At 40.2% G+C, this 20,950-nt stretch overlaps 1 protein-coding gene across 2 annotated transcripts in view; it reads right to left on the bottom strand.

Moving 5' to 3' along the window:
• Positions 1-19,437, bottom strand: part of plpp3 (phospholipid phosphatase 3) — a 149,259-nt gene extending 129,822 nt beyond the window's left edge. Inside the window, exon 1 of one of the 2 annotated variants that reach the window (XM_041208937.1) lies at positions 18,908-19,437. In XM_041208937.1, the coding sequence (XP_041064871.1) occupies positions 18,908-19,034 (127 nt within the window). In that variant the 5' untranslated portion in view covers positions 19,035-19,437. The remainder of the gene's footprint in view (positions 1-18,907) is intronic. The other variant, XM_041208938.1, reaches the window with a different exon arrangement.
• Positions 19,438-20,950: the final 1,513 nt, after the last annotated feature.

Raw genomic sequence — 20,950 nt, 5'->3', positions numbered from 1 at the left:
TTATTTAGTACTTTATCTATAGTTTTTTATGGTCTCATCTGAAAACCATCCATAAAAAATCTACCACTTCACTGATTGAAGAGTTACCTGATAAAGACAACAAGAGATATATGTCAAGGCAACGGGTCATAATCCCGAATTACTTATGGACATATTGAACTTTTAAATAAGACATGTGGTTTTTTTAAAAAAAAAGGATATACAAACAAAAGCTGGCTGAGATTGTAAAGTAACCATTTGCTGGAAAATCCCTATGTGGAATACACTTGACCAACTAGTCCAGAGAATAAAATGTCACACCTAAAAAAGTGTCAAGGCCTATTTCAGGCAGAGACACTTCAAAGGAAAAGATGCAATGCAAAAACTGAACTGTAATCTCCTGTGGTTGCAGAGATAATGAAGGCTGATTACCATCTCAGCAGAAACCAGCACCTGAGAGTTATATAATTAGAAAATGTGTTTAGAAAAGAAAGCAGTTCTGGGTGAAAGACATGTTTGTTTTTTCCCTTCCAGGAATACACAAGAAAAGGGATTAAAAATCCAACTGCGACCCTAGTTGTATGTGCTAGTTTTGGTGTTCCAGGCCTGGTGTGCGAGGGTGTGCTCTGAAGGACACAGCTGAAGAACATCAACTAGGCATTCCTGCATTTGCAGGTAAAAAAGTTCCTTTCTGACTGCCGGAAGCAAGTCACAAGTCAGCAAAAACACAGTCAAAAAGGAAACAGGACAACTCCTTTCAGCTAACCTGCAGAACCAATAATCTCCAAACCAACTGCTCAACTGCCCAAAGTTAGCTCTACTGGAATCAGCCAACTTAACGGCCACAATGTTTCATCATCTACTCCTTAAGATTAGCCAAAGACTGATTCATAATCATATATCTTTTTAACTTTTATTTCTGGACTCACTTCTCATTTCTAATTTGTGTGTATGTGTGTTGCATTTTTTTCTTGCATTTTAGTAACTAATAAACTCACTTTTTCTTTAACTCAAGAAAGCCTGGTTAAATTGGCTCCTTTTAAAACATAAATACATTTGGACTGGGAAAAGGTATCCATGAGGAAAGGGATCCTGTTTAAATTAACCTTGTTGTGACCAGCCAAGGGAGTTGAATAAAGAAGGTGAGCCAGATCATCCCTCCTCACCTGGGAGCATAACAATTTGGGGTACCTTGCCCAGGATCATAACAAATTGGAGGAGCATCTCCCGGGGACCGGTTGTAACAATAATAAAACAAAAAGGTTAAAAAATTCAGCAGATCAGGGAGGATCTCCGGAGAGAGAATAAAAGTTAAGGCCAAAAATTATAAATCCTGCAGCAAGTAACTCACCTCCTGACTCCCCAAAGCCTGTCCACAATCTACAAGGCACAAGTCAGGAGTGTGATGGAATACTCTCCACAAGCCTGACTGAGTGCAGCTCCCACAACACTCAAGAAGCTTGTCACCATCCAGGACAAAGCAACCTGCTTGATTACCCCCATCCACAAACATTCATTCCCTCCACCATCAGCATATAGTGGCAGCAGTGTGTACCATCTACAAGATGCACTGCAGGAACTCACCAAGCTTCCACAGGGAGCACGTTCCAAACCCAAGACCACTACCATCTGGAAGAACAAAGGCAAAAGACACATGGGAACACCATCACCTGGAAGTTCCCCACCAAGCCAACTCACCATTTGACTTGGAAAGATATCGCCGTTCCTTCACTGCCACTGGGTCAAAATCCTGAACTCCCTCCCTACCGCATTGTGGGTGTACCTACACGATATGGGCTGCAGTGGTTCAAGAAGGCAGCTCACTATCACCTTCTCAAGGGCAACCAGAGAAAGGCAATAAATGCTGGCTAGTCCCGTGAATGAATAAAACAAAAGTTTCAGTCAGTGACCTTTCATCAGAATTAGAAATAGTTAGAGCTGTAATAGATTGTAAGCAAGTACAGAGACAGGGGTGGAGGGGAAGGAACAAAGGGGATGGTCTATGTTAGGATGGAGGGATTAAGTGAAAAAGGGATGATGATGCAAGGCACAAGGGGATGGATGGTAATGGAACAAATAAAAAGATAGAAAATGGTCTTGGGGAGGTGCAAGTGGCTATAGCAGAATCATTACCAGCAGCTGCAGTCCACATAATTGGGAGAAATGGTTATGATCATAAATTGTTGAACTCAATGTTGAATCCGGAAGGCTGCAAGTGCCTAATCAAAAGGTAAAGTGCAGTTCCTCCAGCTTACACTGAAGCTTAAAAAAGCCAAGGACAGAGAAGTCAGTCTGTGTATAGGGTGGAGAATTAAAATAACAAGCAACTAGAAGCTCAGGATCATGCCTATGGATCAAACGGAGGTGTTCTGCAAGGTGATCACCCTATCTACGTTTGCTCTTGCCAACGTAGAACATTGTGAGCAGCAAATATAGTATGCTAAATTTAAAGAAATACAAGTAAATCACTTTCATTTAGAAACCATGTTTGGGGTCCTGGATAATGGGAAGTGCGGAGATAAAAAGGGGGGGATGTTGCATCTCCTGCGCTTGCACAGGAAGGTGCCGCGGAAAGAGGACAATGTGTTAGAGTGATTGAGAAGTAGATTGAGGGACAGTCCCTTCAGACTACCAAATAGCAGATGGGAGGGAAGATGGGTTTGGTGGTGGCTTCACATCGGAGGTGGCAGAAATGGTGGGTGATGATCTGTTGAACATGGATCAAGGCAAAAACAAGAGGAGAATTGGTATGGCAGAAAATCAGCAGTAAGGATGTTACAAAGCAGATATGTAACGCTTGTGTAAAGAAATTGCACAGAAATTCAAACTTTGCTTTCACCTGGAAGAGGAAAATATGTTTAACTAGTGATAGAATGGACGGGAGAAAAGAAAAAGCCTCTTGATCAGGAAAACAGGCATTATATATGAAACTGAACTGATTTATATTAAACTTTTTTTAAACTGCAGCCAAAATAAATCATTAAAGCTGTAATATTCTGTGGTATGCCAGTGAGTCCAGCAATTTGGGTTCCCAGATAGAAGATGGTAGGCTACTGTACAGGGTCATTCTAATTTACTTGTTCCTGGTGGCTCACAGGAAGCCATCCAGACAGAGCACCAGATACAAAATAAGAGAAAGAGGGCAAACTGATTTGTCCAAATGGCAGCACTGATTTGCTGATTTTGGTTGTTCAGAGAGATATCAGTAGCTTGAAAGTGATTAATTAATCAACAGAAAAAGCATAGTCCAAATAAGTAGAATGAATGATGGTCTGGATCTTGCCATCAGTGGTGAATGAACATCATTACATTTGCACTGGAAGTTCCTGTCAACCAACTATCAAAACAGCGCAACGTCCTCTACAGGGAACCTGGTACCTGTGTGAACAGGGCAAGCAAATCCTTAAGTGTAACTACTTAATCAATCAGACTGAAGAATACTTAATAAGCAATGCAGAGTCTTAACCAGGGAGTGGCCGTTAGAATAGTTAATTTGATGTCAAATCAGGTACAGAAGGCAAAATAAAGAGCTGGTCATGCCACTCCATGCACCCTCACATTCCTGTATGCCACCCCATTCCCCCACACATTCCACTATGCCACTCCATGCCCCCTCATATTCCCCCGTGTCACCCATACTGCCTCACATTCTCCCATGCCATCCTATGTCCCCTTAAATTTCCTATACCACTCTATGGCACTCACATTCCCCATGCTAATCCATGCCATCTCTATGCCCCATGCCACATCACATTCCCTCCATGGCCATGCCACTCATGCCTCTCACATTCCCCGATGCCATCTTATGCCCCCACATATTCCCCATGCCACCTATGTCAGCTCACATTCCACCATACCACCTTTATGCCCCCATTTTCTCCACAGCCACTCACCCAGTATGCTCAGTTCTCAAGGCCCATGAAATAGCAATGGAAATTATTTTAAGATCATAAACTCACCATCACTGATACTGGACCAGAAAAGGGGAAAATGTTATAATCCTTTAAGAGCACACAAGGTTTGTAAACAAACAAAAAGACATATTCTGTTATTATAGGCTCCTAAATGTTTCAATAATGCTTGGATCAATAAAACCATCTGCTGAGCTGAAGCTTTTCAAACCCAGCCAATCATTCCTAATGGAACAGCTGTCATAACAAATGCTTCCAGCTCTGCTGCCAGAACAGTAATCCATTTCCATTTCAAATTAGAGTGCCTCTCAATCAATGGAAGGGAAGCAGGTACAGGCCATTTTTTTCTACCTTCAGAAGCAGATTTATTTTAAAAAAAAACTACCAGATATGCTACTCCAGTAAATCAGAGCACTAAAATATGACAGTGATGGGCGGAGGCAGTGGTATAGTGGTATTGTCACTGGGCTAGTATTCCAGAGATCCAGGGTAAGCTCTGGGGACCCAGGTTTGAATCCCACCATGGCAGATATGAAATTTGATTTAAATAAAAAGTCTGGAATTAAAAGTCTGATGATGACCATGAAACTATTGCCAATTGTGGTAAAAGCTCATCTGATTCATTAATGTTCTTTAGGGAAGAAAATCTGCTGTCCTTACCTGGTCTAGCCTATATGTGACTCCAGAGCAAAAGCAATGCAGTTGACTCTTAATTGCCCTTGTTCAGAGGGTATTTAGGGATGGGCAATAAATGCTGGCCTAGCCAGCAATGCCCACATCCCATGAACAAATTTAAAAAAAACATTATGGTACTTTTTCCATTGGAAAAGTACTGTTATGCATGTGAACGATTACACAATACTGGTAAGGGACTTATCTTTGCAGGACAGATCCCTATGATGAATCACTGCATTAAAAACATATCCACATTACAATACAGTACAGAAGGTGTGAAGGCATTTTACACTTACCTTTCCGAATCGTCCCAGATCCTCAGCTTTCCATTTTCTTCACAAACTCTCAAACCTGGGGTGCTTTTAATGGACTTCTAAGGCTCCGTACCACCAGATGAAAATTGCATGCAGGAGCAAATCCTATTTTCACTCCCATTTAAAATGAGTAACCCAACCTCGGCAATGGTGGGTGTGCATTTTGCACACTAGGCATTTTCAATACACAAAATGGCGTGGGGTCAAGAATGTGGAGAAAAATTGAATTTCATCCAAAACCCTTATAAATGCCCTTGTTCAAAGGGAATTTAGGGATGGGCAATAAATGCTGGCCTAGTCAGCAATGCCCACGAACAAATCCCATGAACAAATTTAAAACCCTTATAAATGAATCACAAAAGGTCAGCATGCGAGTACAGTATTTAATTAGGAAGGCAAACAGAATGCTGGCCTTTATTGCAAAGGGAATGGAGTATAAAAGTAGGGAAGTCTTGTTACAACTGTACAGGGCATTGGTAAACGCACACCTAGGAGTACTGTTACAGTTTTGGTCACCTTACCTAAGAAGGGACTTACTTACATTGGAAGAAATTCAGAGAAGGTTCAGTAAGCTGATTCTCAGGATGAAGGGGTTGTCTTATGGGGAATGGTTGAGCAGGTTGAGCCGACGCTCACTGGAATTTAGGAGAATGAGCAGTGATCTTATTGAAACATATAACGTAATGAGGGAGCTTGACAGAGTAGATGATGAAATTATGTTTCCCCTTGTGAGGGAATCTAGAACTCGGGAGCACAATTTCAAAATAAAGGGGTCTCCCATTCAGGATGGAGATGAGGAGGAATTTTGTCTCTCAAGAGGATTGTTAGAGTTTGTATTCTTCCCTAGTGAGCATGGAGGCTAGGTTATTGGATATATTCAAGGCTGAGTTAGCAAGGTTTTTGATTGATAAGGAGTCAACTGTTATGGGGGACAGGCAGAAAAGTGGAGTTAAGACCATAATCAAATCAGCCATGATCTTAATGAATGGAGGCGCAGACTTGAGAGGCCAAATGGCCTACTGCCCCTGCTCCTATTTCTTATGTTCTTAAAAAAAAATCAAAGTGAGGCCATTCATGCACTGAAATGAGCCTCCACACCCAGACAAAAATTTGGCCTCTTCTGTTGGATTGTTGATTTGATTTGCAGTACCATCAAATCAGCAACCAGTCATATAGTGTGTTAGTCAAACTAGATTATGTACTAGAACAGGACCTCTTCAGCATTCAATCTAATTGGATTAGATTGCAACTCACCATTACAACTGAAAACATGGGAATGGGATAGAAATTGTCTTCAATAGAAGACAACATTTGTTTTAAATCTAGGACAAGTGTAATTGGTAAGATTGTATTAAAGAGCAACGAAAAATATATAGTAAGCTTATGCCAAAACAATAACTTGCTAATAAGCAGAGCAAGCAGGGAACACAGAGTGTCAAAAATAATCAAGCTTTCAGACATAATTGAGTTTGACATGAGAGGCCCTCCAAATTTCACAGGAAACCTACACTTTGGTTCTCATAAATACATCATTATCTGTAACCATCCATGTAGGTCTTCTTGTGCTGAAATTTTTAAACATCCTATTCACAAATATACAATGATCTCAAAACCAAGTCTAACTGTTTTTAAACCAGTGAAGTTTCAAACTCAACCATTCTTTGCAACACTTTGATATTTGCTGGATGAATTTGATATTGATTAATTTTAAAATGCCCTGACTCTTAACATGCTCACATCTTGAGCTCTTCCTATGACCTTGATCTGTGTTCAAAAAAGTCCACTCACCAGCGGCTGGAACGAGGATTTGACCTGCAATGCCAGGAGAAGCTTCTCCCCCAGAGAGTTTGAAACTGTCTCTCAGACAGTCCTTTGGAACTTTAAGGAAAAAGAATAAACTTTATATAGTGTCTTATCATATCGTTAAGACATCTTAAAGTACTTTAGCACTGAGTTGCGCTTGGAGTCCTCAACGTTGTCTCCAGACTCCATGAAGTCTCATGGCATCAGGTCAAACATGGGCAAGAGAACCTCCTACTGATTACCACATACCTCCCCCTGCTCAGCTGTGAAACAGTGCTCCTCCATGTTGAACAACAATTGGAAGAAGCACTGAGGGTGGCAAGGGCACAGAATGTACTCTGGTGAGGGGGGCTTTAATGTCCTTCACCAAGAGTGGCTCGGTAGCACCATTACTGACCGAGCTGGTCGAGTCCTAAAGGACATAGATGCTTGACTGGGTCTGCAGCAGGTGGTGAGGTAACCAACAAGATGGTAAACCCTAGTTGACCTCATCCTCACCAGCCTGCCTGTTGCAGGTGCATCTTTCCATGACAGTATTGGTAGGAGTGACTACTGCACAGTCCTTCTGAGAAGGCAAAGTCCCGTCTTCACATTAAGGATGCTCTCTATCGTGTTGTGTGGCACTACCACCGTGCTAAATGGAATAGATTTTGAACAGACCTAGCAACTCAAGACTAGGCAGCCATGAGGCGCTCCACGTGATATCAAGAAACGGTTGGAGGCACTGGGTACTGTAAAGACTATGGGCCATGACAACGTTCTGGCAACAATACTGAAGACTTATGCTCCAGAACCACCGTGCCCCTAGCAAAGCTGTTCCAGCACAGCCACAACACTGGCATCTACCCAGCAATGTGGAAAATTGCCTAGGTATGTCCTATCCTCAAAAAGCCAGAAAAACCCAACACGGTCAATTACCGCCCCATCAGTCTACTCTTGGGGATCACTAAAGTGATGGCAGGTATCACTGACAGTGCTATCAAGCAGCACTTACTCAAAATAACCTGCTCTCTGCTGCTCAATTTGGGTTCCGGCAAGGCCGCTCAGCTCCTGATCTCATTACAGCCTTGGTCCAAACATGGACAAAACAGCTGCACTCAGGAGGTGAGGTGAAAGTCACTGCCCTTGACATCAAGGCAGCATTTTACCAAGTATGGCATCAAGAAGGCCTAGCAAAACTGGAGTCAATGGAAATAAAGGGGCAAATTCTCGACAGATTGGAGTCATAATTAGCACAAAAGAAGGTGGTTGTGGGATGTTGGAGGTCTATCATCTCAGTCCCAAGACATCGCTGCAAGAATTGCTCAGGGTAGTATCCTAGGCCAACCATCTTCAGTTGCTTCAATGCCCTTCCCTCCATCATAAGGTCAGAAGTGGGGATGTTTGCTGAAGATTGCACACAGCATCATTCGTGACTCCTCAGATACTGGAGCAGTCTGTGCCCATATATACACGACCTGGACAACATTCAGGCTCAGACTGACAAGTGTCAAGTAACATTTGTGCCACACAAGTACCAGGCAATGACCATCTCCAACAAGAGAAAATCCAACCATCTCCCCTTGACATTCAATGGCAATACCATCACTGAATCCCCCTCTATCAACATCCTGGAGGTTACCATTGACCAGGAACTGAACTGGACCAATCAGGTCAGATCAGATCAGAGTCACAAGTAATTCACTTCCTGTCTCCTCAAAGCCTGTCCAACATCTACAAGGCACAAGTCAGGAGTGTGATGGAATACTCTCCACTTGCCTAGATGAATGCAGCTCCAAGAACACTCAAAAAGCTCAACACCATCCAGGGCAAAGCAGCCCGCTTGATTAGCACCCCATCCACTACCTTCAACATTCACTCCCTGCACCATTGACACACAATGGCAGCAGTGTATACCATCTACAAGATGCACTGCAATATCTCACCAAGGGTCCTTCAACAACACCTTCCAAACCTGCAACCTCTACCACCTAGAAGGAAAAGGGCAGTAGATGCATGGGAAACTATAGTTGAATTTATCTACTATTTATGTAGAAACAGTTCTGAAGAAGAGTCATATTGGACCCAAAATTGGACTGCAAGTTCTCCTCCAAGACACACACTATCCCAACTTGGAACTGTATCGCCATTTCTTCACTGTCACTTGGTCAAAATCCTGGATCTCCCTTCCAGACGGTACAGTGGTACCTATAACACATGGACTGAAGCAATTCAAGTTCCAATTCCAGTTCCCTAGCACCTTCTCAAGGGCAATTAGGGATGGGAAATAAATGCTTGCTTTGTCAATGATACGCACATCCCGTGAAAGGATAGAAAAAGAGATTTAAAGTTCAATCACTGCAGCTAAGCAAGCAAATGTGGTAGACAATTTGCAAAAAACAAAGCCTCAGAAACAGCATTTAAGGTCAGTTAATCCATTTTCAGTAACATTGTTTAAGGAAGGATAGTTGGCTAGGACATTTCCAGAAAGTCTTCTGATGTCAGTTACATACACCTAAGCAGATATTTAGGGCTTCAAATGATCTCATCTGAAAGACTGCACCTCCAATATTACTGTGGCCTCTCAGTAGTGCAATGAAGTATCAGCCTAGATTATGCACTGAAATCCTGAAGTGGAATTTGATTCTAGAGGGTAAGGAGTTCCAGAGGAGAGCAACACAGTCAATTGATCACATAGCTCAGCTATTTAAAATACAAGATTCACCAACTGATACCCATTACCCAAAATGGTTGTGGTATTTAAACAGAACTCAATACAGCTTTCATTGGGGCCTTTATAATCAAACTATGCTTGAAAAAATACCTTTAAGAGGATATTGTGTCATGAAAATATAGTAATTCTCATAATGGTGGGGTTTGGATGATTTCTCTGTGTATGTGTGTGAGGGGGGGGGGGGGCACGCAGCTGGTTTGGAGGCTTTTGAGTCATCAAAGAGAAGCTGGGTTTGAAATGCTAAATACATAAACTTAGCTGAAGTTTTAGAATGCGAGGTGTAAGGAAAATTTGCATTTTTAGATAAATTAGGTTAGTTTGAATTTCAACCAGATGGTAGGATGTTACACCTAGCCAGAAGAAGTTAAGCCAAACAGTGTCTTTATTTTTCCCAAAGGTTATTGATAAAACAAGCACTATGAAAAGATTTATATTATGCAATAGGTCAAATTCCAAAGACATGTCAGAACAATGGAATTTGCATTAAAAAGGGAGAAAAATGTATAAAGGAAATGAGGTTGTGTTAAGGGGAAGGCATTCTAAGATCTAAAATAAGGGTGAAAAGCCTCCAGCATCTGTGCATCAAGTTGCCGTCTACAGGAGCTGAAGCTGAGAAAACGCACTTTGAATTCAACTGTCCAGGGTATTCTGTGGCTTTACCTGGGTCTGTTTAATTCTATTTGTTTTTACTGTTGACTTAAAGAGGGTGTAATTGGAAACCAGATTAATTACAGGTTTTAGGAGTTATTGTAGCAGTTATTTGTAGACCCGTGTATGTGTTTGAAATCTTTTCTTTTGTTAATAAATGTTTAATTTAGTTTTCTAAAAACCCCTGAAGTTGTGGTAGTTTTATTACAGCTGAATTCAGGATGCGCATTTCAAAATAAAATAGAAATTGCAAAACAGTTGTGACCACATGATCAAGTTTCCCTCGTGGATTTGATCTGCCTGGCACACATCATCTGCCATGCCATAACAACTGCTTCTTTGAATGACTTCTAATCTTAAAACTATGATAAGGAAACAGTAACTCTGTAAATTTTAAAGAGGCAGAATCACCCCTGTAAAATTAATAAAAAGGTTCTGCACTATATTGGCAATACATAATAAAGCGATGTTAATTCCAGATTTATTTACAAAAATTACATTGCATCCTAATGCTGAAAATAACACTTCCTCCGAACCAGATCATAAGGCCCACTAATGCTTTTGAGATAAAAGCAAAGTACTGTGGATACTGGAAATCTGAAAAACAGCAGTTTAAGTGCTAGAAAAGCTCAGCAGTTCTGGAAGCATCTGTGGAGAGCGAAACAGATCCTTTCTGAGTCCAATATGACTCTTCTTCAGAACTGTTTCTTCATAAATAGTAGATAAATTCAATGTGTAGTTTTCAGCCTTTTGAAATCACATTACAGTGATAGAAACCAATCCTTTAATACTCATTTCTATGGGCCTACAACATTAGCTTGTTGCTAGTGACTCAGGGGGTCGCAAGAGAGGAGATAATATTTTCAGAGTCACTGAATGCAATCAATTGGGACCACTACGGGATTAACAGGTCTCGAGAATTCTGCCAAACAGTTTCTGCCATAAACAATTACTCACCAATTAGCTCTGAATACTACAGAAATGGGCTGGGCAATAAAGTTTTGCATTTCAGAGCAAGACTGGCTGCATTTCATTGCCAGCATAACTTCACCAGCTACAATCAATATTGTGAAGCCTCCCCTTTCAAAATAATTCCAGATGCCACTCATTGGACTTAAACCACAGACAATATGGAATATGAGACATTCACCAATTTATTTCATACTTTTTGTGCAGAAACAAAATGATTTCAGAAATTTGTACACTTATAAAAGCTGTTTCACATATTTTATGAATATTTTAATTTAACTTGTGCAGGAGATGGAGGAAAATAAGTGCCTTTAAAATTGACTTTCATGCTTGTATCAGTCGCCTGAAATTTACTGCACAAAAATAAGAATGTTTCAGTTATGCGAAATATTCTATAGCAGGCTTCTAAGAATCTTCATAAAATCATTTCTGCAAGTTAATTTCTACTGGAAACAATATGCATATGTAACACTGAAAGGACTGTTTTGTGTGTAGCAAATTGTGGTTTCTGGTTTGGAGTTGGTGTCATTTTCCTTTTACAAAGGTACAAAGCATTACAAAGTATTTACAGCACATAATCAGGCCATTTGGCCCAACAAGTCCATGCAAGTGTTTATGCTCCACACAAGCCTCTTCCCTCCTATCTTCATCTTCATAAAAGAAGATTGCAAGAGTCTTTTTAGATATATAAAGGGTAAGAGACAGGCAAAAGTGGACATTGGGCCGCTGGAAAATGAAGCTGGAGAAGTAGTAATGGGGAACAAAGAAATGGCGGAGGAACTGAATAGGTACTTTGCATCAGTCTTCATGGTGGAAGACACGAGTAACATCCCCAAAGTTCAAGAGAGTCGGGGGGGGCAGAGGTGAGTATGGGTGGCCATTACCAAGGAGAAGGTGCTAGGAAAACTGAAAGGTCTGAAGGTAGATAAATCACCTGGACCAGATGGATTACACCCCAGAGTTCTGAAGGAGATAGCTGAAGAGATAGTAAAGGTGTTAGTGGTGATCTTTCAGGAATCACTGGAGTCAGGGAGGGTCCCAGAGGACTGGAAAATCATTAATGTAACCCCCCCGTTTAAGAAGGGAGTGAGGCAAAACACGGGAAATTACAGGCCGATTAGCCTGACCTCGGTCGTTGGTAAGATTTTAGAGTCCATTATTAAGGATGAGATTTCAGAATACTTGGAAGTGCATGGTAAAATCGGGCAAAGTCAGCATGGTTTCATCAAGGGGAGGTCATGCCTAACAAATCTGTTAGAATTCTTTCAGGAGGTAATGAGTAGGTTAGACAAAGGAGAGCCAATGGATGTTATCTACTTGGACTTCCAGAAGGCTTTGACAAGGTGCCACACAGGAGGCTGCTCAGTAAGATAAGAGCCCATGGTGTTAGAGGCAAGGTACTAGTATGGATAGAAGATTGGCTGTCTAACAGGAGGCAGAGAGTGGGGATAAGGGGGTCCTTCTCAGGATGGCGGCCGGTGACTAGTGGAGTTCCACAGGGGTCAGTGTTGGGATCACAACTTTTCACTTTATACATTAATGATCTAGATGAAGGAACTGAGGGAATTCTGCCTAAATTTGCAGATGATACAAAGATAGGTGGAGGGACAGGTAGAATTGAGGAGATGGGGAGGCTGCAGAAGGATTTGGACAGGTTACGAGAATGGGTAAAGAAGTGGCAGATGGAATACAACGTGGGGAAGTGTGAGGTCATGCACTTTGGTAGGAAGAATAGAGGCATAGACTATTTTCTAAATGGGGAGAGAATTCAGAAGTCTGGAGTGCAAAGGGACTTGGGAGTCCTAGTCCAGTATTCTCTTAAGGTTACCTTCCAGGTTGAGTCAGTAGTTAGGAAGACAAATGCAATGTTGGTATTTATTTTGAGAGGACTAGAATATAAAAGCAGGGATGTGCTGCTGAAGCTTTATAAGGTTCTGGTCAGACCACATTTAGAATATTGTGAGCAATTTTGGGCCCCGTATCTCAGGAAGGATGTGCTGGCCCTGGAGAGGGTCCAGAGGAGGTTCATGAGAACGATCCCAGTAATGAAAGGCTTAACATATGAGGAGCTTTTGAGGACTCTGGGTCTATACTCGATGGAATTTAGATGGATGAGGGGGGATCTGATTGAAACTTACAGAATACTGAAAGGCCTGGATGGAGTGAACGTGGGGAAGATGTTTCCATTAGTAGGAGAGACTAGGACCCAAGGGCACAGCCTCAGAGTAAAAGGGAAGACCTTTTAGAACAGAGATGAGGAGAAACTTCTTTAGCCAGCGAGTGGTGAACCTATGGAATTCATTACTACAGAAGGCTGTGGAGGCCAGGTCATTGAGTGTATTTAAGACCGAGATAGATAGGTTCTTGATTGGTAAGGGGATCAAAGGTTACGGGGAGAAGGCAGGAGAATGGGATTGAGAAACTTATCAGCCATGATTGAATGACAGAGCAGACTCGATGGGCCGAGTGGCCTAATTTCTGCTCCTATGCCTTATGGTCTTATCTAACTTATCAATATATACTTGCATTCTTTTCTCCCTCATGTGTTTATCTAGCATCCCTTAACTGCATCTATACTATTTGTGTCAACTACTTCTTCTAGTAGTAGCTCTACATTCTAACTGCTCTTTGAGTAAAGACGTTTTTCTTAAATTCACATTCAAAATTTTCTTCAAAATTGATTTTAAACAACCTTATACCAATTAAATAGTTGATTACTTTTAACATCCATTGTTTTATTCCATGTCAAACAAATGGATTCCAATAAATGATAAGGACTGATAGCATCACCTGGGAATTGACTTAAGAGAATTTAGTGAGCAGATTCAGAGTCAGCCTAGGATACTTAGTTTAGCACTCTTGTACTACCAGGTTCAGCATCTCGTCAAATCCAGTTCCTATGTCATGGACAGTCACTCATAAATGACATTTAGGGGTGAGGGATTAATAAAAGGAAAAACAAAGTTAATGAATTTGTCAAAATTCCTTTTCACCTTTGACTTTTGGAAGCTATCCTGAAGAAAGGAATCTCTCTTTAAAGGAGCCTTTCAGTGAGATAGCTGGAAAAAGACATGGGGCAGAAATTTTCCCCCGTCGGGGGGTATTGTGCAGGGGCGGGCGCAAACCCGATTGGCACCCCTAATCGAGGCCACGCTGTCATTTTACGTGGATAGGCCAATTAAGCCCCACCCAGCATGACGCACACCCGGAAGCACTATGTGCTCCCTGTGTGGGCAGGGGGGGAATTCCCTCAGTTAGGGCCTGCGCTCTCTCGCACGCATGCATTCTTCAGGGAGATTGCTTTCATTTATGAAACATTGAATGTAAAAAAGAAAATTTAAGGACATGTCCCCTCAAGTGAAACTGTCACATGAGCTGAGGCGTGTCCATTAATTTTTTCAAAATTTATTTAATTAATAAACCCTTCATGAAACCTCATCCCACCCGTGGATGAGGTTTCATGAAAAATGTGAAGGCCGCCTGGGCTCTTCGCCTGCCCGCCAACCTTAAGGTTGGATGGGCAGCATTAACAACTTTAATTACTTTCTTAATGCCCTTAATAGGCCATTGACAGTTCGGTGGGTCGGCTGCGTGCCTGCCGAACTGACAATCTAAATGACGCGCGGTGACATCAGGATGCATGCCCGACGTCACCAAGTGTCATTTTACACGTCAGTGAACAGGCCCCGCCCCCACTCACCGACCCAAAAATTCTTTCCATGATAAGCAAAGGCAAGGCACTTGGAAGGATGGAAATAAATAAATAAACAAAAGAAAACAAATTACTTGAACTTAGCTGATATCATGCTTTTCCAATCAGCGATTACAGAGTACCATTGCTACCTGTAGTGATAGCAACTGGGAGCTTTTCATACTCACACATGAATCATGCCATAAGCACCATCAGCTTCACTGCTGTTACTCCATTTTCACTTGTGCTAACATATTACAGTGAAATTAGACTAATGAATAGAGTAATTGATATGTATGACTTCAGCTGTCATTACTCCTAAGCATACCACAGCTGGAAAGCCTTACTGCTTAACATATTCAGGGTCTTTCACATTAGAAACTAATTTATAGCCTACCCAATGTGGTATCAGTATCAAACTTGTAGCAAGCACATCAGTTTTGCTAGTGATTTATAGAAAAGGTCAGAAGCAGAACATTTAATAAAGTAAACAAACAGCTGAATCTTTGGACCAGGATAAGTTCACTTTTTTGCCTAAAATAGGTCAACTAACAAAGCTTTCTGAGCTTGCCTTTTATATTGCGGCATTAGGGTTTGCAGGATCCATATTACTTTAAGATAAAAACTGCAATGTCAATCTGAAATGGATTAGAAAGGCACATTAGCTCTGTAAACACTTAGAGGAACTTTTTTCAAAAATACCTTACCCAAAAACAGCACATCCTGAATCATTCAATAGGAGGAAGAGTAGTCCATTCAGCCCCTCGAGCCTAATCTGCTGTTCACTAAGATCATGGCTGATCTGATTGTAGCCTTAATTCCACTTTCCTACCTGCCCCATAACCCTGGACTCCCTTGTATATCAAAATTCCTGAAGATATTTGACACAACCTAATCATAAGAAGAGTTCTATCAGTTAATGAAATTGGGAGAAATTTGAGATAGTAACGCAATAGTTAAAACAGTTTATCTATTACCAGTGTGGCTATTTCTGTGTAATGATATCCACGCGACAGCTTCAAGTATGCTGCCAGTGGCCACATACCAATTTTAGCCTGACTCCTCCAGAGCTATTGTCTAACACATGGAGCAATCTGATGGCATCAAGCCATCAGATTGATTGGAGAGAGGAATTTCTGATTTGATAATGGAGCCTTATTATATCTGAGAGAGAGAATGATGAGGTGCCATTGCAATGTAAACATCTGAGTAAATATCCTCAGCTTGTTATATTGTTTGTAAGACTAATAGCCTTTTTACAAGACGTTCATAGGGTTTGATGAAGTTCACTTAATGGATATCTTAAGCAACTTAATTAAAAAAATATGCCACATTTCATCAGATCAGTGATTGATGCTCAATAAGTGGACACCACACAAAATCCACTTCAAAGTGTTTGACAGAGTGGCATCAATGGTAGCCAAGTAATAGAAACTTTCTTTCTATTCCCAATGTCTACCAGTTTTAGGACTCATGCTTAAGGATAAACAGTATTGTTGTAGATCTTGGAAGCTATACTGTCTTTTTCAGTTGGTTGATCAATAATGGCCAATCCTTCCTCCGAGGACAAAAACGGTAGCTCTCAGTGACAATCTGAACCAAGAGCTGTTCGTGTTAGTGGTTAAAAAGTTAATCTTCTATTATGATCAATCTATCAGTAATTACTTTAATAGAAATACTGCGCTCTTCATCAATTGTTTAGAAGTAAAAGTTCCAAGGCCTTCTCTCGATCACTTATTGAAAAGATCTTCAAAAATAATAATTAGAGTATCACCAATCAAAGCAGAAGATAAAGGGAATGGGTCTCTGCTTAAAGCACAATGGAACCTGGTTATTCCAAGAACACATAGAAATAATTCTCTCCTGACCATATTAAAGCAAACCCTTCACAGACTTTATACATCTTTAGGTCCTTTGCTCTTTCTCACAAGTTATTATAAATGCAAGTTATATTTGGAAGCTTTTATTTCATTTACATGGTATCATCTGAAGAATTCCACAGTAATGCACCCATTCAGTGCCCAAATAGTCAAGCTCCTCCTAGATATTTTTAAGTGTTAAAATTATGTTAATAGTTTGTGTGTCTCTCTGTCTCCTTACTTCAACAATCAAAAAGGCTGAAGTTATGTTATTTGCAAATGTTTATAAATAAACTGACAACCCTATTTCTAGTCAGTTCTCAATAACAAAGATTGCACCATATAAAAACAGGTAACTAACTGTGCAATTGCAAAAACTGATTACACCTAACAACTTGGTGAGTGACAGCAGGTGGATTGTCCACACACTGAGATTTATGGTTCCCAAACCTGAAATCATTCTTAATTTCCAATTTAAATTATGTGGGAACAGCCCAATTGTTGTGGTAAAAGAGTTTCCAAGACTTGCAGCAGTTGCCAGAGCACAACATTGCATTGCTCAGCATAGAAGGTTCACACACAAAAACAAAACCCTGTAAGATTCTCATGAGTATGAAACACAGATGTTCTTGATTGGAACATGCACCCAAATCTCAACTAAGTGTTCAATTAGTAGAATTCACACATCAGACTAGTTTCATTGGCTATGCTAATTGACTGTAGTTTTTTTACTGCCTTATCATCACCAGAATATAAAAGCAACTGAAGCTAGTGCCACAAACTTACCGCCTTCAAAAGTAAACAAAATTCTGGACTTGTTGCATTAACCACATGAAACTTATTGTGTCCAAACACTGTCAAAACACAGATTCATGATGGTGCCCTCCAGGCCTCTATTTATGTTTAGAAAAGTAATAGAATGTCGGTACTGCCTAACAGGCATTTGGGTCTGGTAAAGAAGTTGTTTAATACTAGATCCGTAAATGGCTGCACCATTATCAAAAAGGTTAAAATATGCTTATAAACAGGAACTTTATGTAACTTTATATCAGCTGTATAGATGAAGCTGTTTGTTTCAATTACATATCAATTATTATGATAAAGTGACCTTTGCTGGAAAGCGGATGCTTATTCCAAAGATACATTTTATCAGCAGTAGCCAGTAGCCAATGCATTCTATGATTCAATGCATTCAGAACTACAGACCTGCACCACACTGATTTCAAGACAACTATCACTGAAAAACTGCAAAATTCAAAAAAATTGAGTTTTCTGGGGAACTTTATGCAGGTTACAAGGTTAGGCTATTATCAAATATTAGAGTCAGCTCTCTCTTATCCACTTAGGTTCAGACACTAATGTGATTAAATAGGAGTTTAAAGAGCCAAATATTGGCAGAGTGCAAAATCAACTTTAATTTCTCACAATGACCTCTGATGTTCTAAATTTTATTATAAACAGTCACAAATTGGAATAATCCAAATTTGCATAAAATGTTTGATTGGTTGTAGACAAAATAATCAGAGCCTACAGTGGCATGGAGTGGTAACACATGTAACGTCATACCCACTTTAAATCTCAGTTAAATCCTGTAATCTTTTTACACTCATACAGGTAGTCCACATAAAGCAAAGCATTGCAAGCAATATTAATGATGCTACTTTGTGAAAACAATACCATTTTCCTAAAGGGGTTAAACTTGGATATGTGAATACATCAGTGGAATCTTAACATATAAAATTTATTCCTATGAATTCCTCTCTAGCTGTTTTTCTCTCTTCTATATAAAACACACAAAAATCTGAAATACTTTGCATGAATATGTAATAAAACGAGGTCACATCTGTTTCTGGGTGCACTGCATGATTAAATTCTGCATAGATATGACTATGACACAGACAAATGCTATTATCAGGTGTGTGTATATATATATATATATATATAAAGGCACACAGCATATTCACAAATTCAAAACACGCGCAGATTAAACTACTGGTTTAAATTCAATACTTCGTACTTAATATTGGCTTCTGATTCCCCCTTAAGACGACTAGTGCTTATACAAGTTCTTATAAAACCGACAAGTTCTGAGTGAAGCTTAAGCCAAAAGTGAAAATGCATCTACTTAAATGCGACTGATCATAATTACATGTGGAATGTATATTAGCTTGGGCTAGTCATCATCATTTTCAAACAAAGTATCAATATTAAAGTTTGCGTCTTTGCTTTATTTTGTAGCAATATTTAAAGAACAGTGGCAACACCTACTGCCTGCCCCGACAATATGTAAACACAACACAGCATGGATTACTACTGTAATGTAGTTGCTTTTAAAATGTACTCACCAAGAAGCAAGCAAAACAGATCCAAGCAAATTAACATGACTTTTTTGTGATCCTTATTATTCAGAGTTGAATTCCCACCATTTCGGTTGTCGGCAGGCATAGCTTTGTCGTATTTATAGCTCTGCATGTGTGGGACTGTTGTAAAATCCGCAGCAGAAATGTTAAAATAACTTCTTTTTGAGTCTCTCGCCCTACGTTATCCCTATCGGACGTTCCACCTTTTCCTTAACTCTGTACTTTTGTTTTAGCAACTTCAGCACAAAACTTCGTCCTGAAAGGAAGCGCTGGTTGTGGAATGTGTAAACTAAGGAACTTGTGAAAGTAACAAATTTATGGTTCTCTTTGTATTTGCGAAAAGAATGAATGAAGAGGTTTCGCTTTAAAAAGAAAACAATTCCTTTGCGGACACAATGCAGCGCTGCACTGATGTGATGAATGCGGCTCCTTTCTTTCGTGTGTTTGCAAAAGCTTTGGACTCCTGTTTTATTCCTGAACTGCTCTTCAACGTAACCCACTTGGATCAGTTGCCAGTCAGTCTCAGCCCCCTTCCTGATGATGATTACAATTTCCTACAGATTTCTAAACACATTGTCCTCCCTCAGTCAGGCTTAGAGCGCCCCTAGTGCTGCCAGAAAATATTAAAATAGAAAGAGACTTTGATTTCCCATTATTTTTAAACACTTTTATCATATTAGAATATTTATTCAGAATATCTGTATCACAAGGAGGCCCTATCTGTAAATCCAAACCCCGTGGTGATGTAAAAGTGTCTAATTAATATATTACATTCTGATAAGGATTATATAATGAAATATTAAATGTGCACTGTACAAGACATTTTAATAATGTTCATGCATAAGGGCACCTAAGATCACCAGGCAAGACTTATTTATAAATGTTTTGGCATTTTGGTCAAAACAAAGCAAGAGAGATATATGGCCTGAACTTTTTGGCATCATGACCAAGCAAGACTGATTTATTCTGGTTTTACACCCAAACATCAATAAGCATTAATTTCCTACCCTAGATTGCCCTAGATTTGAGATTGGTCCATCAAAACCCTCTGCTGCTCATTTAATAGCCCCACTTCATGGTAAATTCCAGCTCAAACAATGTTCCTACATTTATACCAGTAATGCACTAGTGTAGGTTTCAATCCAAAGATTTAGGTGACCATGGCCTTAAGTCACCTACAGTCATGTAACTGAGATTTCTGCTGGTTGACAGTATTTTTAAAACATTTACAGCATTACTGGCTGTGTAATGCCCACATATTAGTAGCCAGCAGTTCCTCACATCAGGAGAAACAGAGCACTTTTCAAAGTAGAAGAAAGGTAAATAAGAAAATAGGAAAAATAAGAAGACTGGAGTGGAATGCAAGCTATATGGAAGAGAAGTGTTTCTAGGCAGCTTTTAAAAGCAAGGAGGGAAGTGATAAGGTGGAGGGATCTAGGGAAAAAATCCCAAAGGGAAATGTAACTGAAAGAACAGCTAGCAATGGTGGAGTGGTGGGAGTGGAGAATGTGAGGTAAACTGACACAGTAAGCTCATTGTCAGCTCATTCTTTGGTAATTTGTATGCCAATAAAATACTGCAAGTAAATTTAATGGAACGTCAGGTGCTGCTCTTCCAAACCATCAATAAAAGCCACTATCGTAATCACTAACAATCTGACCTCGACTCTAAACATCATTTACTCCATGTCTCTCCCCATAGTATTTAAAACTCTTGTCTTTGCCTTTATCAACTCAAGGCTCAATTTCTCACTGCCTCTGCCAACTACAGCTCACATAGAATGTCATGGCTCATGTCCTCACTCATACCAAGACCCAAATTCTCATCATCCCTGTGCTTACAAAGCTCAACGAGCTTCTATTGCTTCTGCACATTGATATCATTTTTTTTTGTTTTCACTTTCAATTCCTTCCATGGGTGCACTCCACTCTACCTCAACGATTTACTACAGACATATATCCATGCTACTGAAGAGCAAGGGAGTTTGCTTTAGTGCCCTAGCCAATAGAGTCATAGAGTTACACAGCA

Source organism: Carcharodon carcharias, chromosome 16, assembly GCF_017639515.1.
Source record: "Carcharodon carcharias isolate sCarCar2 chromosome 16, sCarCar2.pri, whole genome shotgun sequence".
Taxonomy (NCBI): Eukaryota; Metazoa; Chordata; class Chondrichthyes; order Lamniformes; family Lamnidae; genus Carcharodon; species Carcharodon carcharias.
This window is presented reverse-complemented; position numbering and strand designations above follow the sequence as displayed.